This window comes from Apodemus sylvaticus, chromosome 3, assembly GCF_947179515.1.
Source record: "Apodemus sylvaticus chromosome 3, mApoSyl1.1, whole genome shotgun sequence".
NCBI lineage: Eukaryota > Metazoa > Chordata > Mammalia > Rodentia > Muridae > Apodemus > Apodemus sylvaticus.
The window spans coordinates 128,808,648-128,827,590 of NC_067474.1; the positions used below are offsets into that span (position 1 = coordinate 128,808,648).

Consider the following 18,943-nt stretch of genomic DNA (forward strand, 5'->3'; position numbering starts at 1 on the left):
CGTACGCATTGAGCACTACTCGCACTGAGACAATCACATCACTTCCTTCTCCATCCCAGAGCAGTGGTTCCTGCTGACAAAGGAGCGTATGGCGCAGGTACTCTTACTACCCATTTCTCCCACTGGTCCTCGGCCAGCAGAGCAGAGGCAGGTGTCCTGCCCTCCTCACAAGCCCTCAGGGTTCAGGCGTTGTTGACTCCCCCATCTTTCTCAGAAAGGATGTTGACAGCTCCTCTGTGGCTGTAAAAAGCCATGTGCTTGGGTAAAAAACCATAAAAAAAAAACCTGGCTCTTGTGGGGGACCAAGATCTTGAGGAAGTTGGTGTCTTTGGGTACAATCTCCCCTCATCTTTTAGTCAGGACTGGTATTTTGTGATTTGTGCTTGGCTAGGTAACAGTAAGGAACGTCCTATGAGCAGGAGCTTGGAGGATACTACAGCATGGGAGGATGGGGAGTAAAGTCAGTGTGCTTTGATTCTCTGCCTAACTCTCCACAGCAGCGTCATGCACATATTGAAGGAGATGGTGCAAGCATGGCTGGACCTACCTTCCGGGCCAGACAGAGGAGACAACAAGAACACAACAACCCAGAAGTGGCAGTGCAGTCTTACATTCAAGTCCGACCCCTGAGGCATCGTCCTTGTAGCAGGCCCTGGGGACTTGAATGACATACTTTAACCTAGGGATCCCTCTGCCTAGAGCACATCTACAGAGCTGTTGCCAGGCCTTGGGCTGTGTGGAAAGCGATGCAGTAGAGAGGGAAAAGGCCCCAGAACTGTAAAGATGACTATGCCTAGGCAGCTTATCTCACAAGTATCCCGATCTGGGAGGATCTGTGATCCTGGGATAGTGTTCAAGAAGTTTCTGGAGGTTTGAAGACAAATGGTCAGACAGTGGCTCAGACATAGGAAAATCTGAAAGTTCTGCACTGTTCATCTCTGTAGAGCAGGGTGCTAAGTGGCCCTCATCTCATTTAATCCCTCCCATCAGGCCTTCCTACAAAGGAGTCAGGGCTCAGCAAAGTGGAGGGAGGGGCTTGTTCGGTATATCCAGCATCAGAACTAAATCCAAAGCCCTGTGGCCTTCTTGCCATAGCTGTCATCCTCACCCTCGTGCTTTAACTGGGTTCCTTGTTCAGTTCGTGCTAGATTCAGAGTCGAAAGAAGGACATAAGGAACCCAACATGGCCCCAACACCCTGGGCCCCAACCTCCAGGGAAATACTAGGCAGACCTGGGTGTAAGTAAGTCTTAGTATCTTGTCATACAGCTGAGCTCCACCATACACTGGTTGTGATCACACACGTCTCAGGCTTGCTTCACATGTCCCACTGTAACAATGCTCATCTTTGAGGGTATGAGGGTTGATGATAAACAGGAAACAGAGAGCATGCTCTAGGGCTTCAGAAAGGTAAGTCACCAGCCCTGCCTGGGCTTTATCTGACATGCACCCTGCTCCATCAAGACCTAAAGGTGGTTCTTTCTCACCATTGCAGCTACCCAACTTCATCAACACCACCCTCCCACCTCATGAGCAGGTGACAGCCCAGGAAATTGACAGCTACTTCCGGCAGGAGCTTATCTACAAGAGGAATGAACGCATGGGAAAGAGGGTCATGGCACTGCTGCAGGAAAACCAGGACAAGATCTGCTTCTTCGCCTTCGGAGCAGGTTTGGCTCTGACCTCTCCTTGTCAAGGGAAAAACTGAGGCCCAGAAGAGGGTATGAAAGCCACGTGGTAGCCAGTAGCAGAGCTAGGACCCTAGTGCTTCCCCAGCTTCTGACCATGTGTTCTCTCATAGCATCTCCCTTGGCAAGGGAAGGACCCCCTGCTCAGTCCAGGTTAATTTTCACGGCTCCTTCAAGTGCCAGGTGGACATACGTGAGCCCCAAACAATCTTTCAGTGCCCATCCTAGCCTGGACCCACTCAACCTAGAACCAGAGCTAATCACAAGGGTCTTGTGGCCTCCTGAGTGAGGAAGGGAGACAGCCCTCAGTTGTAACTCCAACTCCAACCGGGCCATGTGTCATGTTACCTGAGCTGGTACTTTCTCAAGGATTCAGTTTTCTCTTCTGTTACTGGGAAGGACTAACAGCATTAACGATCTGATGACTCTGAAGTATCCACGGTACAGTGTAGTTGTAAGGAGGGGTGATAGTTAAACAACCAGATCCAGAATGGCAGCTGCCATCATGATCATCACTATCAGCATCACCACGGCAACACGGGGCATGAACTAAATGTTTCTGGGGATCTTTCTCCTCCTGCAAAGGGATCTACCTACACAGGGTTCCTTGGACCCCTTATTTCTTTGTTCCTCCTTACCCTTCCTGCTTTTCTCTGGATGTCTCCAGTGGCTACATCGGGGCCAGGATTGTATGCAAGTTCTGTGTTAGTCAGCTTGGGTTCAGTGATTTGCAATAACCATTTACTTCTTTCCACTTAAATTTGTGGAATCCACCTGTGTTCTGTGAAAATTTAAAAATAGCTTACAGCTGGGTATGATGATGTGCACCCGTAATCCAAGCCCTCCGGACACAGAGGCAGGCAGATCTCTGACGCCAGCCTAGTCCGCCTAGTAAGTTAAAAGCCAGGGATATATATATAGCAAGCCCCATCTCAAACAAACAAGATAGCAGCTTATCAGTCCACTCAAGATAGCATCTTATAAGTCCATGATCATGCTCATCAGTCCACTGCTCTGCCTCTCTCCCACGGCCTTTACCCACACCCTCCAGGCCAAGCAGTCAGTCCAATCCACAAGGGCCTCAATGGACATTCAGACTATAAATGGAGCTGTCCACGGTCTAACTCTGAACCTCCCCTGCCCCCGTTCAGCTCCAAGGTTGTTGAGGTTAAGAGTTGGGAGTATATTTATCCAAGCTGTTCTTCCCACTTCTGAATTCCCATCAAAGTGAGGCTCGTAGGAGGGTCTCAGACATGGATGCAGGCCCTTTGAAAACAGCTCAAGAAGCCATAGAAACTGCACAGAAAGAGCTCTGGCCCCTCCATGGCTATTGTATGGTTCACTGTGGCCTCCAGCAAGTCTTCTCCCCTCTTATGACCTCAGTTTACTCACTTAAACAGAAGCTGGCTTTGACTTGAACTGTCTTGGTTACAGGCTATCTAGAATACAGACACGGGTGTAAGGGACAGGTGAGGTCTCCCAGGGGATCTGAAGGGGTCTCCTGAAGGAACCCACAAGAGCAGAACCTACATACATGCAGATGGGAGTATCATTCTCTTTCCTGCCAAATATCTCCAGGGTCCCTGGTGTGACTTGTGCAAAGAAGTGACCCCTTAGCACCTTTTCTCTCAGTCACCACCAGCTGCCTCTAGGCAGTGCGTTCTGTACTAAGTGGCCTTAAGTGAATGCAGAACGGCAGCCACTGGAGTCCCCTAGCTCCCTAGTTACTCAGATTTGAAGGAGCCTCCAGAGAGCACAGTCACTGAGGGAGGCCAGTGAGAGAGCAGGATGCCCCTCACGAACAGGCCCTGGAGATGCATGTGTAAGGTTACCCAGAGCCTGGTGGTCCTTCTCGCCAGCTCTCTCCTATGGCTGAGGAAGCTGAGAACCTAAAGGTGCAGAACACTGACCTCAGCGATACTCCATGCCCACTGGGCACAACAAAGCACTCAAGCTCTCTTTCAAATCAAAGCATCCTGGGGGAGGGGTAACTTGTTAGGCATAGCAGCAGGGAGGGATCTCAAAGTCCTTACTTGGCAGCATTAAAATCTGGTAGCTGTGTTCAGCCCCACATCCGTCTGCATTGCTTTTATATGGGAAATAGTTTGGCACAGTCAAAGAGGTGAGGGACGGGGTGCCAAGTTCAAGGCAACTTCTGTGGCCTTTTGAAAGCCTTATTTAAGTGAGATGGCTGGAGCCGCCATAGAAAGAGAGATTCCAAAAGAGGAATAAAGGAAGGAATAGAGGAAGGACAGAGAGTTGCTCTCCAGGCAGAAGAGGGTCAGTCCTTGGCTAAAGTGTGTATGAGCAGCTAGCTGATGACTTTCAACCAAGTCCTCGCTTTCAGCTGGAAGGTGGAGTTGAGAAGGAAGACAAAGGGCCCCTGGTTTGAAGAGGGGAAAGCATTTGATATGAACGCAAGAGAAGCTGGAACAGGAAGTTAGGGGAGATCTAACTCTTGAGCCATTTGTGATTGATTGCTATCAGGTGCCGAGGGTGTGGTGCTCTAAAACGCACACCAGAGCCCAGCATGAGTGAGTCCTGACCGGTCCATAATGTCTGCTGGGGACCGAGAGTCTAGCAGGTGCCTGTCCTGCAGTGCCTCCCCTGCTAGCGACGAAGGCCCACAACCCTGTCAAGTTGCAGGTTGTTAGGATTCCTCTAGCAGCACACAACAACTAGAATTTAAAGATGGACACGGTCCCCAGCTGCCTTCTGTGTTTACCTGCTTAGCGACCATCCCCATGCATGTGAAGGATACCATGGCAGGGCCACAGTCTCAACCTGTCAAATTTTATACAAAGACACTGTGAACCAAATCATACAGAAGTGAGTATATTCCATTCAGTCCCAGGGCAGGGCGGGGGAGGCAGGAGGCTTAGACCTAGGAGGAAATGGCAACATTAGCCTTCGTTCTAGGAAAAAAGATTTTCTCGGCCTGTTTATTTGTTCAGCCATCCAAGGATCTTGTAGCATTTTTTTCAATAATAAAATGCATGATTCAGGAACTGGAGGAGCTGAACTAGAAGCATGAGTCACCAGCAGGTTGTGGGGTGGGGAAACAGGTAACCTCTGGGGCCCATTCATTTCCAACTCTAGCAGTTGGAAGCTGTCTGGTTCTGTGTCCCTAGCATAATAATAGTGTGAATAAAACTCCAGCTTCTGGCACTTCACAGCCCTTGGACCTCAGCATTCTATTGCTCTAATTGCCTGGTTGCAGTATCCTGGCTCTCTAGCCTCATAGCATTCCAACGCTCCAGCATGGTTTGCTTCAATTGTTCTTGGAGATTTGGGAGTAGTGTGGAGCCTTGCAGAACGTGGACATGCTTTCCAGGGCAGCCACCAACTTCCCCACGGGAAGCAAAGTCCAGACAGAAGGCAGGCAGAGTCGGAGACAAGAATCTATTGCTCTGAGTATTGTGACATCCAGGACACTCAGCCTTCAGGCTTCTGAATGACATTCAGAATCACACTTATGGGCCTGAGGCAGGAAGACATTAGTGGTAAAGATTTAAACTTCAGGCTCCCCCAAAACCCACCTGATGCTTGAACCCTCCATCCTAAGCTTCCACAGTGTCCTGGAACTTTGTTCTCACACTCTGCTGGAACGCTGTCCTGTCTCAGCTCACGTTGCACCCCCCTGAACTTACAATGCTCATTTCTCCCTTGTTGAATGAATACATGGATGGATGAATGTGATGCCGCTGAGGTATGCATAGCAGAAGTGCCTGCCACTCCTGTGTTTCCCCAAGAACATGAGAGCCAGAGCCTAAGTCTCTGCTCCCATGGCAGGAATTAGGGGCTCTAGCAACACTGCATCTACCTTTGGGAAGGTGAGACTGCAGTAACAATAAAAGGCCTGAGAACTCACTAGAAAGAGAGTCCGAGGTCCCAGTGAGAAGCCACACAGGCTGAGGCAGGAGGCGGGGACTTAATGCTAGGCAGGGTTTCTTGGGGGAGGGGTAGCGAGTGGTGAGGAAAAAATCTGTGAGAGAAGGAAGCCACAGCAAGAGTTAACTCAGGGCCATGAGTGTGAGAAAGGGAAACAGAGCTTGGGGACATGGAAACAGCTTGCCTTCTGAGATATTCCTGTAGTCTTCCCAGAGTCCATTCCACGCCCTCTGCACAAAGGACTCACAAGAGGCGAGGCATTGGGTCCTCCCTGCAACCTACCTCCCATGCTTGTTGGCAGAGGTTGACTTGGAGATTTCCTAGAGAAGGTGGGAGCTGGTTGACATGTCCCTTACGCATGTCTGGAGACCCTCCGGTTTTTCTCATCATCCACATAGTCCTCAAGACAAGACCCTCCTTCCCTGCATCCCACCTGCCTCTCTACTCACCACCTTTAGGACAGAAGCCTCTCGGAGCTCACAGATGGTCCACAGACAGCCAGTCTGGAATAGAGGCTGCACTCCCAGTAGTTTCTTCCCCTCACCCACAGCACCCATGTTTGCCCTGCTTCCCAACACAAACATGAGGCTACACCTTCCAGAAGTGCCTCAGAATTCCCAATGGTGCTAAAAAAAAGAGCCCTGTCACCACACCACACATGCATCTAGAGTGGCCATCTTTGCAATGCCTACCATCCTTGGCCAGAGCCATTCCCATTCAACCCAGAGCATCCTGACAGGCAGAACAATACCCCCTTCTGGTTTGTGCCTAGTTAGCCTTCCCTTGAATAGGACAAGTCAATAGAAACTGTGGGTCATGTCCCTCAAGTTGTCTCCAGGGCTGTGCTGTCAGTAGAAGACCTGAGAATCCCAGCTCTGGGCTGAGCTGGATAATGCCAGGAAACCAAGAGAGGAAAGTGATAGAGTGTGGCCCTTGAAACTATAGGACACCCCAGATTTCCCCTGAGAGGTAGCTCTGGAGGGTCAGTGCCTTCATTTCTCTGTCTCCGAGTCCCCTCTGTAAGTGGCCTGAGAGTCCGTGAGTAGCACGTGAGTGGCTCAATGCCAGACACAGCTTAAAGAGCCTGTCAGTATAACCTTGTACGTCCACTACTACTCCAGGACCCCTGGTTCCTCCAAGCCAGCCATCCTCCAAGGACAGGGCTCATTTCACACCAGATGAGGAGATAGAAAAACTCTGAAGCCCTGCATGGAACTCTCAAGAGTTAAGATTGGTGTTAAGTAACAGTGAAGCTCAGGGCAGAGTCTTAGAGTTTTATTGTTGTGAAGGGACACCATGATCACAGCAACTCTTATAAAGGAAAACATTGAGTTGGTGGTGGCTTGTAGTTTCAGTGGTTTAGTCCATTAACATCATGGTGGGAAACATGGAAGATAACAGGCAGATAAGGTACTGGAGTCAGCTGAGAGTTCTACATCTTGATCTGAAGACCACAGAAGAAGACTGTGTCACTAGACGTAGCCTGAGTATAGAAAACCTCAACCCCCTCCCCCTCAGTGGCAGACTTCCTCCAACAAGGCCATGCCTCCTAATAGTGCTACTTTCTGTGGGCCAAGCATTCAAACACAAGGGCCATACCTATTCAAGCCACCACAGACAGGAGGAGCCTCTGTCCCAAAATATGTCTCTAGCCAACAGGAGGCACTAGACCCTGAGATACTGAACCTCAGGAAAGAACCTGGTGTTACAAAGAGTGATTGTCCCAGTCACAGCTGGGACCTGCAATCATGAAGTCCATTACAAATCCCACCCTAGACTACCCTGGACAGACCTAGCAGTCATTGCCTATGTCTGTGGTCATCTGGCACCAGAAGGAAGAGGGCCATCTCTGACTCTTCTTGGCCTCCACAGCCTAGCATATATTAGATGCCTGTAAATGATTTTAGATAAAGAAATGTGGTCACCAAGTCCTCAGGACCAGCTGGCCAAAGCCTCTGGGGCTTCTACCTCACCCTGAGTTACCCTGAGTCACCCTCCAATGATAGGTACCAGCAGTGGGCAGAATGTTAACTCTGAAAGCATCTGATATAAATGACCTAAAAGCTTCAAGCTCAAGGTTATAGAACCTTGATGAGGGAAGAGGTGCTTGCTAAGAGAAAATTCACACCCAGTGACAGCCCAAGGAAGATGTCCACTTAACAGCTGTCAGATAGTAACAGAGACCCCAGGGCACAGGCTGCTCCAAACAAGAGCCTCCCCAGAGCCCGGAGGCTGGGCATTGTCTGGGCAGCCGCCTCCACAAGTGCCTTGCTATGGACACACCTTAGCCATGTCTAGACAAAGACCCAGCTCTGCCTTTTAAACCTGTGTGACATAGGCAAGCCGGACTATTGAGCAGCTGAAAGAGAAAATGAATCCAAATACTTGGCGCATTCTTCCTGCCAGAGATGTGGCAGGCAGGTTGGCACCCAGGGTGTTTGTGTCCACCTTTGCCACACTGATGGCAGAGCAGAGTCGGTCTGTCATCCATCACTGTTGCATTGTTTTATCCCTGGCATCCCAGAAGCCTCCACACAGGAGCACAGAGCAACAGCTACTACAGGAAAGGGGCTGTGGGTCCATCTCTGCATCACCAACTCCTGAGGATGTCCTTGTTTCCCTTGCCACGCCTCAGGAAGTGGAGCACTTCTCCTGGGCTGTCAGACAATTGCTAGGGAGTATGTTTTCTGGTCCCATCTAGAGTTCTCTTCCCACCCTGCAGCAGTCAGAACCCCACATCTTGTCCTTCCTGCCCCTATGCTCACAGCACCCCTTCCTCTTTCACTTTATATTCAACTGCAGGACCACTCACCATTGGCATCAGCACACATAGATATCTCCTCTCTCTGTGGCATTCCCTGGTGCTGTGCCGTCACAGCTACCCTCTCCATCCTCCCTCTGACGTCATTCTCTGATCCCTGTTCCCCTTCATCACTGTCCTATGTGTGCCTATCTTTCCCATGAGTATGTCTCCCATGGTATGTCTCAGAACCTGGCATGAGGCTAGCTACTCAGACTGTGTCAAGTCTTTTCCCAGTGAACTCAGAAGGCTCAGCCTTTTGCTGGGTAGCTGCAGAGCAGGAGAGGAAGCCCAGGTCAGCCAGGTCCCCTCCACACAGCTCTGGATAGACTAGAAGCCCTGGTGCCCCTCATTATCCACCCCATCTGTCACACTTCCTAGGGAAAACAAACACGGCTCTAGTTTGATATCCGGCCGGAGGCCCTGGCAGTGAGATTCGCATTTGAAAGTTTCCCTTGCATTAATTTCAGACGGAACATAAATACGGACTTGGGATGCCTCTTCCAGGAGGAGAAAACTGGAAACCCGCATGCTCACTGGAGAGAAAACATGTGTGCTGGCCGAAGGCACCCGCGTTACTCTGGAGCCTGTGCGGGGGAAACATCTGGTTCTCTCCTCCGCCACCCAGCCCCCACTGCAGTCTTGAAATTGCCCAGTTAATTGGCGCATTGTTCATGCTGAGCACTTGACACACTTTCCTCTCCAATCTGCTGAACCTTGGAAGGTACACACGTTTCTGACCATTTCCTGCCCCCAACCATGATCTTGGCATCTCTGCAGCTGCCAAGTACTTCACAGTGGGTGTGATGGAGCTTGCCATGAACTGGATCAGTTCTGGGGACAAGCCCAAGAAAGCCTTACCTCGTACCAGCTGTGTGACCTTGGGCAAGTCCTGTTCCCCTTGCTGAGCCTCAGTTTCTTCATCTATAAAGTGGGAGCACCTTCAGTGGCTTCTTGAGGATGAAATGGAGCAGCGTGATCTAGAGACTTCTAAATGCATTCAACTCACCACCTGGTAAAATCATACGTGGAAGGGCCCAGGCAGCCAGGTGGTACAATGTGGGGAAGCTAAGACACAATGAGGGAAAGGAAACTACCCAAGGCCACAGGGTTCGTGGATGGGCTGAATATTTTGCCCAGGCTCTGCGCTGCCCTGCCTGCCCATGCTAGGGGGTCAGGTGGGGCTGGCAGACTATGCCCTCTGTCCTCCAAGCCTTGTGCACTGGCACCGCCCATCATAAACGCAGAAGAAGGGAACCTCGTCTCAGCTCTGAAACATCCCACTGCCCCTTTCCTGACTGCATAGAGATGTCTGTAAGTGGCCCCTGGTTTGTCTCAGGGAGACAAATCCAGCCTTGCCCCGTAGTACTGACCCTGCATTCCCCGAGCCTGACTGGTCCTGATGACCATCTACTACGGCCCATCCTAGGGCCGTCTCCACACTGCCTCCTTTGCTTCCAGCCCTGGTTGTCTGTCTCGCCTCGGCCTCTTCCTCTTCCATTCTCTATGTGGGTCTCATCCCGTCTCTGTCCCATCGTAGTCATTCCCTCCCCTTTCTTCCCATCTGGCCATCTTTCCTCTTCCCTCTTCTCCCCCTAAAGTTGTTTCCACAGCTCTTACAGCTGATCTCTGGCCCCTCTTCTCTGTCCTTCTCTTTTGCTTCCCGGGTCCTGAAGTTCTCCCCTCCCCACTCCCATCTCCACTCTGGGATAGATAGTCCCTCTGCTTCTTTTCCAGCTTCCCTCCTTGGGTCTCCTTGGTTCCCTGTGCTCTGCCCTCTCTTCCCTCTTCTGTTGTCCTCTCTGGACTCAGCAAGCGAAATGGAACGTGTCTTCCTGCAGAGAGCTGGCCAGAGAACAGCTGGAAGTTAATGCTGGGGGGAGATGCTGAGTGGTGGCCAGGAGCCCCAGGGAGGCTGGGCAAGCCAAGCAGGCTGAGCCCCAACATTGTGGGGCCCCTTTGGAAACCTTCCATCACCTTGCCTGCAGGTTCCAGCATGGGGGTGGTGCCTTGTTCAGAATCTCCAACTTTGGAGACAAGCCTAAGCACTGTCTGCCAACCCCTGGGGACAGCATATGCTGGACCCTGACTCTGGCCTGTGTAGGGGCCAAGCTCCTTGGGTTGGTGAGATCTTGAGGAGAGTCACCAAGGGCCAGGGCTGGGCTACAAGAATGGGGGGAAACTTAGGTCTCCTGGGGACAGGATGAGATCATGGAAAGGATGTGGAGTAAAAAGCTGTGTCACTCATTCATTCAACAAACATTCGTGGAGCCATGGTGGTGCGCCAGATTTGGGCTTAACTCTGGGGACAAAGATGAATCAGGCATGGCCCCACCCTCAGAAAGCTTATTTCCCACCTCCACCCCCACCAGGTGGCTCTGTGAGAGCAGGTTACTCAGCTCAGGGCTGTGGGCAGGTCAGGTTAGCTGCAGTGGGAAGGGACTGGAGAGCACTGCAGTGTGTCGGCAGGTGGAGATGGCTGGGCAGTCCAGTGTATCTGAGAGGAGACACCCGGGATCTCTGTTGACTGCGGGAGGATGAAGCCCATTGCAACTTGAGTAGCAATGTCCAGTAGAGGCACAGTGATAGCATGGAGGAGGGCAAGCAGGGTTAGTGAGCTCTATGGGAGGGTTAGGTGGAGACGTCCATGAGCCACTGAGGTAGTCATCACTACTGTAGATAGCTGAGGTGTTAGGAGAACGAAGAGGAAAGAGGACAAGGGCAGGTTTCGCAGCTCCTGTTTGGACTGGGCAGAAGAAAACCCACCAAGGGCGTCACCAGATGAGTAACACCATGACATGGTGACAAGGACACAGGCCAGAAGGAGGCTTGGGGACTAAAAAGCTGCAACTCCAGGTCTCATGAGACCAAGCATCAGAAAGGGTAAATGTCAGGAACACGGGCTGGGGTCGGATTACATCACCGAGTTCTAGGCACAGACAATATAGAAGGGTCCCTCCTAGGGCTGACAAGGAGCACGGAGGAGAAGTACCATTCTCCCATCCCAGGAGGAAGGATGAGGGGGGAGTGAAGAGTGCGTCTCAGAGGAGGAGAAGGTAGAAATTTGAGCTGGACCTGCTCTCCTTCTCCAAGGATCTCCAGACTAAAGAATGCAATCCAATTCAGAAAGCCTTAAGGTTGAGGGAGTGCCAGGGCTCTTAAGCAGACACAGGAGACATCCAGAGCTCAAAACCAAGCAGCATCCCTTGAAGTCTGCACCACAGAAGCCACATAGAGCTGTGCCAACCCTGGGCCCTCTGACAATCCACAGTATAGCCTCAGTCAGTGGATGTCACCTGCTTCTCCTGGACATCACTCGGTTTGGAGTTTTCACCGGTAGCTCTTGAGGATTTCTGGGCAGATGTGGGAATCACAGTTGGACCATTTGAGCTTATCATTAAAGCCCGTTCTCCGCAGAAGGAAAGGGGACTTATTGTCCAGAGCAGAGGCCATGAGCTCCTGGCAGAGTCCTTCATCCTGGGCACTGAAGCGAGCGCCCACCGCTGTCTTCCAGCCCAACAGAGCCCAGTGAAGAGGGATGGCTCCAACCTAGCCAGGGACAGTCCCAGCTCCCTCCTGCCCAAGGGCTTTACTCCTCCTGCCGCCCTAGGCTTAGGAGCTACAGGCTCATTTGACATTTGTGGGGAAAGACACCAGTGACAGGAAAGCTAGAATCACAGGCTGTCTTAGTTGGTTTCCCTTTCTGTAATAAAACACTGTGAGCAAAAGCAACTAGGGGAAGAAAGGGTTTGTCTTATATTTCCAGGTAACAGCTCATTGCCCCGGGGCAGGAACTAGAGACAGGAACTGAAGTAGAGATCATGGAGGAATTCTGCTTTCTGGCTTGATTTCTTATCCAATCCACAGCCTCCTGCCCAAGATCTGTACCTCCCACAGTGGGCTAAGCCCTCCTGCATTAATCATCAATAATAAAAATTTTAAAATCCCCACAGACATGTCCACAGACCAATCTAATCTGATAGAGGTCATTCCTCTTTTGAGGTTCTTTCTTCCCGGGTGACTCTGGTCTGTGTAGAGTTAACAGAAACTAACCAGCACACAGGCTGAGGGAGAAACTCTGGGCTTGTTGTCAGCATGCCAGGTCAAAGTCAGAATCTGGGGGACGCGTGCTTCACAGTTCACACCTGCGCTTTTGTCTCTGCTGCATAGAGATCCCTGCCTGCCTAATTCCTCCAGCCACACACATTGCCCTCCACCTGGACCCCTCATCCCACCCCACTCCCGTCCTCACTTAGTAGTACTGCCTCCTCCAGGAAGTCTTCCCTGTCACCACACTAATGTAGTTGTCTCACATGCCTGCACAACTTCCTGAGGTGTCATGTGCATTGGAGATAGTGCCCTGATCCCAAGAGCCAGAATCTGAGACAGAGATGAGCCGGAATGGGACTCGGGCTGTCAATCACTATCCAGCACGGGATATGCAATAGTCAATGTTCACTAAACCAATGGCTTTCATATATGGGAAGAGGGAGGGAGTCAAGAAGAAAAGAAAAGAGGAAATGAGGGAGTAGGAGAGGAAAAGGGGAGGAAAGAAAAACAAAGGAAGGAGGGAGGACGAGAGGAGGGACATCTTTTCGGGGGGTCTTGAATAAAACAAAACTTTGCCCCATGGGCCATGGACTAGGGAAGCGTATGTTCATCCTGCGTTTCAATCCCTCCCTCTGTCAGAGAAAACTGAGACTCTGGGAGGTGGCCTATCCACCCAAGGGTTCAAAGGAAGTATAGCACAGGCTGGGATAGTACTTCTGGCATCCTTCCCTGTGTGGTGATAGTTCCAGTAATCTCCAGGTGGAACCACAGGAGCTCTGACTGGCCAGCTAGGGAGACGTGGCTATGTGTCAAACTAGAGGACCCGAGGGCTGAGGGTGGCCCCTTCTCCCTCTCACTCAGGAACTTGTCTGTTCCTACCAGCTTGTCCTCTGCCTCCCTGGGGCTGTCAGCGTGCTGACCTTCCGGCTCCTCACCTGTCCCCACTCATCACAGGCAATCAGAGTCAGGGGACAGTGATTAAACCCCTGCTAAAATGCCCAGGATCTGAGCTAAATGTGAGCAGGAAGGCATTGTTACCTGTGGGGCCATGAGGCAGACTCAGTATCGGGATATCCTGGAGCACCGGGAAGCATAGGGTAGGCCAAGTGCTTATATGACAAAGGTAGGCCAGGAGGGAGGGAGACAACAGGGTCTAACCCAGGCAGTTCCTATGTCCACAGTCACTTGGCCTCCATAGGACTCTCCTAATCAGAGCCTGAAAAATATAGGCATCTTGCCTGTACCCTACTGAGGGGAGGCCACCCACTTCTTCTGGGCCCTGGACTGAGTCATCCACCTGTGTATTTATGTACCACAAATGCTTGCTGAGAGAAAGAATAGTAGCTGGGAGGTGAGATGGACATCTCTCTCTCTCTCTCTCTCTCTCTCTCTCTCTCTCTCTCTCTCACACACACACACACACACTTCTGGAAGCTGCCTCAGAAGGCACCTCCTCCAGGTCACTGTCAATGTCTGCTGGGTTCTACATTCAGGAGGCTTTTATGGCTTCTCTAGTACCTGGCCTCTATGGGTAGACAGTGAAGAAATGAATCTAAATGCTGAGATCCACCCAGCACATGCTAAGCATCTATAAGACCCTGGCCATGTGGAAGGCTGTGGCAAGGTGGCCTCTGCCCCCTGGAGGGCTCTCAGGGAACTGAGGAAAGAAGGCATGAGTTGCTAAAAGCATTTATAAGAGGAGCCATAGATCTGCTGGTGTTGGGGGCGTGCGGGGGTGGGGAGTGTTTTTGGTACTAAGCCTTTCATGGCTATTGTAGGCTACTCACTCCGAGTGAGCAGGCACTAGGGTTAGCTTAGTAGCATTAGACACAGTCATGAAATAGGTAGCACCTGGGAGCCTCTACTGTACACCAGCCCCTGTTCTCTGGAGTCCTCACAGACTAGAGCAGGTAATTATAACCACTCCCAGTTTACAGGTGAGGAAACTGGAGCATGCAGAGGTACAGCCTGTGAGCATCAGAGCTGGCATGTGGATGCAGGCAGGGTGGAGCTGGTGTACCTCTCACCACTGGGGTATGATACTTGGATTTGAAGAAACCCTGTTGCTAAAGTATGGACATTCTATGTCTCAATAGCCATCCTGAAGACCACTGGGGCGCCTCCGCTGGTATAATTCATTGGCCCAGACACAAACCCTAGGAATGACCATCTCTCTTCCGGATGGCAACCTGGCACATGGCTGAGACCGCACTGCATCTTATGTTCTAGGTCACTTTCTGGGGAACAACACTGTCATCGATGTCCTAAGGCAGGCAGGGCTGGAGGTGGACCACACACCTGCTGGGCAAGCCATCCACGGGTAAGCATCAGGGTATATGATGGTATTTTGAAGCTGGCTTTTGGACTGTTGCTGCCTGACTGCAAGCTATGGTCACAGCCCCAGACAACCTGCTCAGGCCTAAGGGTAGGGCTGTGAAACAGACTTCTATGAGGTGGAGTCTGCTGAGAACAAACTGGACCAGGCATTGGGGTGCTAGACAGAAGGAGGCTGCTATGCAGTCTTGTTGGGATCTGCTGGTGCAGTGGGAACAGGAGCAGAATAAAGAATAATAAATCTTTGAGTTCAGATACAAATAAATTGGACAGGGGCATAGATGACCTCAGTTATTCCTTAGAAAGTCAATGGACAGACAGGCCCAGAATTAAGATGGAGTCATGGGAAGAAGAGGCTATAGTTAGGTTTCTTCCATGTGTGCATCCCCACTGCATGCTGCCCCACCTATTCATGGTCCACTGCGTCCTGCCTGACCCTGCTCCATTACTTCCTCAGGCTGAATCCCTTCCTGCCAGAACACCCCCATTCTGCCCACAGAGCCACTCTCCCAATCTTTCTATATGGGTTCCTATTCTACCTCACCCCACCTGTCCCCACTCTGAACTTTTTCCCAAGGATGGAGATCAGCTCTGACTATCTGAGCAAATACAGCACCAGCATCAGGCAATAACCAGGCTCAAGATCTCAGATCTCCTGAACCTTTTAGGTCAGTGTCAGGCTCCTCAAACTCAGAGATTCACACTCCAGTCCCCAGGTAGGACCTCATCAGCCTACAAGAATGGTCCCATTGTGATTTCAACCCCTGTCCTTATGATTACAAGACCCAAAGTCTAAAGGAGGCTTTCTTTAATCACAGCCAAGCAGACAAATGGTGTTGGCTGCTAACTCTGCATGGGGCTTTAGGTGCTTCTAATTCATGGTCATAGCCTGGCAAGGCTGATCCTGATGTAGCTGGGATATCTGAGCCTATCATGAACTCACTTGCAGGACGTATTTTTATGACAGTCCCCAGAACACAGGCCACTTCTAGACCTAGTTCTATGTGACTTCTGTGTGAACTTATGAACCCCGGGTGGTGGGGCTCCATCCCAGCCTCCCAGCACTTCCAGTGAGCTCCGCCAGACGTTTTGGAGAGGGTTAGGGCAGGGGTAGGGGATAAAGGTAGCCTTGGGGTCAAGGCATTCCTCCAGTACCCTCCTTTTCTCTCACTGCACCCTTCTGCCCACACCCCAGAGGACCTTCCCCTTGAAGCTCATGGTGTGTGGCCAGGCAGAGCAGGGGAGGCGGGCAGGCTTCTATTCATCTCGGAGCTCAGGCATCAGAGGAGGAGATCCCTCCTCTGCCCCTGTGGACTCACAGGAGGCTCTATTCAGAGGATTCTCAGCCTCAGTCTCCTGTACAGGGAGGGAATGAAGGATCTGGCAGGGCAGAGGGGGTGGGAATGCAGTGGAGGCAACAACAATAAAAGCCATCCTTAGCCACAGGTGCTTCCTGTAGCTATCTTTTTGTCTGACTGTTTTGAATTATCTCCTCAACAGCTGCAGCATCTCCAATAGCTTAGACCCTGGGAGTCTGGAGCTGCCATGGGGGTTGGGAGAGGATGAGCTGGGCTGATGTCCTTTTTCTCTTCAAAGAGAGAGAAGCCTCTCACCCACTCACCATTGCAGTGTGTGGAAGGGGAGGACAGGCTGCTTTCAGCCCTGAGTACCACCTCCCTCACAAGATGTTTGCTTGGACACAATTCCTAAAACCACTCCCAACCCTCCAGGGCCAGATGTCCCCAAGGAATTCCTTTTGGGCCACAGAAAGCAAAGAATAAAAGGAAGAATGTCTACAGGATAAGAGGCATACCCTACTTTGAGCATAAATTCCACAAACATGACTAAGTGACCCTTGAGGGCTTGCAGAGTCAGGTCCTTTTGCAGGGTGACTCGTGTGGTGTTGGAGAGGTTTGGTAGGCAGCAGGCCCTGGGCTGGGTCCTCAGCTCATTCACACCCATGCCCTTCTGATGTAAGAGGCAACAGTACTCCTCCCTCCCCGTTCTTCCCAAGTGCTGCTCATACACACTGGGGGTCATGAGTTGTCACATGGGTTGTAGACAATCTATCAGCTCGGTGATTTAGCCCTGTCCCACCTCCGTTCAAAAGGCCATCAATACACATCCAGTGCACAGACAGCTTGGTGACACAAGCATCCTGAATAGCATTAACTATTTGATGGCCTGGGCTGCCTACTACTGCCAGGCACTAGTCTAAGCCCTTCATCTATGTTCACCTATAACCTCACAATGTCCCTGGGAGGTATGAACCATCCTATCCCCCACTTAACAGAATAGGAAACTGAGGCACAGCGAAGTTGGATAACTCACCTAGAATCCCTCTGTCAGAGGTATTGCCGAGTGAAACCGATCAAGTTCAAATATGAGCATAGACCTCATTTTCTACCCCGCCTCTGTTCCTGCACCTGTATCTGCCATGTGTTGGTGTGCTCCTCTGGAGCATGTGGCCCCCTGAGAACCTGTGTGTTCTACTCTGTCTTCACTTTAGGTATGAGCTGTAGGCAGAGGGTGGGTGGGTGGGGTGGGCATCTGTTTAGGTCACTGCTGATGGTTAATTTCAGAAAAAAATGCTATTTTCAGGGAGTCTGTGGACTAAGAGATGAAAGAAGGCATCAATGTTCTGTCTCTAGAACAGACAGAGGTTCCCCTGGGTCCCTCCACGCTGTCACAGCAGGGACACTCTGGAGTTCCGCTGGCCTTGAAGATGTCCCCTCTGCATTACCTTTTACACATGGCACACTCCCATTCTGTTCCCCTTTGCAGTCCTGCTGCTGCTGAGAGCCCAGCTCCCCCTCCGGAGGGCACCTCTCCTGCCAGCCCAGCTCCAGCAACCCCAGCTGCTGCAGTCCCAGAAGCAACCTCAGAGACCCCCACCACCCCTCCTGAGGAGGAGGATCCGGTCCTGTCCCCTCACCTCCTGCTCCCGGACAGCCTAAGCCAGCTGGAGGAGTTCGGAAGACAGAAGTGGCGCAAGAGACTTAACAAACACCAGCGGCCAAGGCAGTTCAATGACCTCTGGGTCCGAATCGAGGACAGGTGAGCAGGGAGGGGACAGACTGTCTAGGAGCTCACTGCCAGCCTCTCCTAGGGTTTGGTGACTGCCACAGGCCCTGCTCTGAGCAAGGAGGGACATTCTCCCCTTGCTCCTGAGGACCTCCATGGGCATCTTGGGGCGGATAGAACAGGTTCCCATCTCACTCTCGAACTTTATCATCAGCATAAGAGCAGGCTGACTTCTCCACAGTTTAAAAGTGGTGTGGGCCTGTCATGCTCCCTCAAGAAGATAACAAGTTCAAGACCAGCCTGGGCTGTTAGTGAGAGTCTAGCTCAACATTAAAAGTAGAAAGAAGCTGAGGATGAAACATCGTGATACAGTGCCTGCCTGGCATGCACAAGGTCCTGGCCTCAACCCCGAGAACTGCTGGTAATTAATCAGTTCATTAATTAAAGTTAAAATGAAGACGTGGACGCTTCCTCTGGAGCCACTAGCAAAAGTCGGCCATGCCAGGCCTGCACCTGACTCGTGTCCTACAGACTAAAGGCAAAAGCAGGAGCAAACGTGGCAGGCTGGATAGCTCGGAAGATGTCAGATCCCTATGCTGGGAAAGTGTGAGCAGAGTCACTGTAGCAGGGAGGTTCTGGAGGGGCCCCGCCCTGTGAGAGCAGGGAGGTTCTGGAGGGGCCCCGCCCTGTGAGAGCAAGGAGGTTCTGGAGGGGCCCCGCCCTGAGAGAGCAGGGAGTACCAAGCTATGACTGCTATGGCTCGGAAGTGTCACTGTGAGCCCCGCTGAAAGCAGACAGGTACAGAACACATCCTACAGTGCTGCCACCCTCCTTTCCATATGGCCCTCCTGTCAACAACACCTCCTGCCTCAGGCTGTCACCAAGGCTCCCATTGCTCCAAGATTGTCTATCCATTCCTCCCCAACTCAATTTCTCTCCAGAGCAATCTCTCTAAGTCAGAAGTGTGGCAGAAATCTCTACATATAGTGAATACTGTCACTAGGGAATGTCTTAGGAAGGTCCCAGAGTCCTCCTCACTGCAGTAGGGAGTCCTGGATCTGATGTTTACACAGTGGAGCCTCAGAACCCCGAGTCCCTGTCTGGATCTTGATGTCATCCAGTTGTGCATTTATGAACATGTCTGGAGCCAAAGGCAC

General features: G+C 51.5%; 1 protein-coding gene across 3 annotated transcripts in view; it reads left to right on the forward strand.

Annotated features, from left to right (window-relative positions):
* Trabd2b (TraB domain containing 2B) overlaps positions 1-18,943 on the forward strand; it is a 199,255-nt gene that overhangs the window by 173,946 nt on the left and 6,366 nt on the right. The window contains exons 4-6 of one of the 3 annotated variants that reach the window (XM_052177007.1): positions 1,495-1,669; positions 14,658-14,748; positions 17,547-17,819. In XM_052177007.1, coding sequence (XP_052032967.1) covers positions 1,495-1,669; positions 14,658-14,748; positions 17,547-17,819 — 539 coding nt within the window. The other 2 variants (XM_052177008.1, XM_052177009.1) reach the window with 2 other exon arrangements.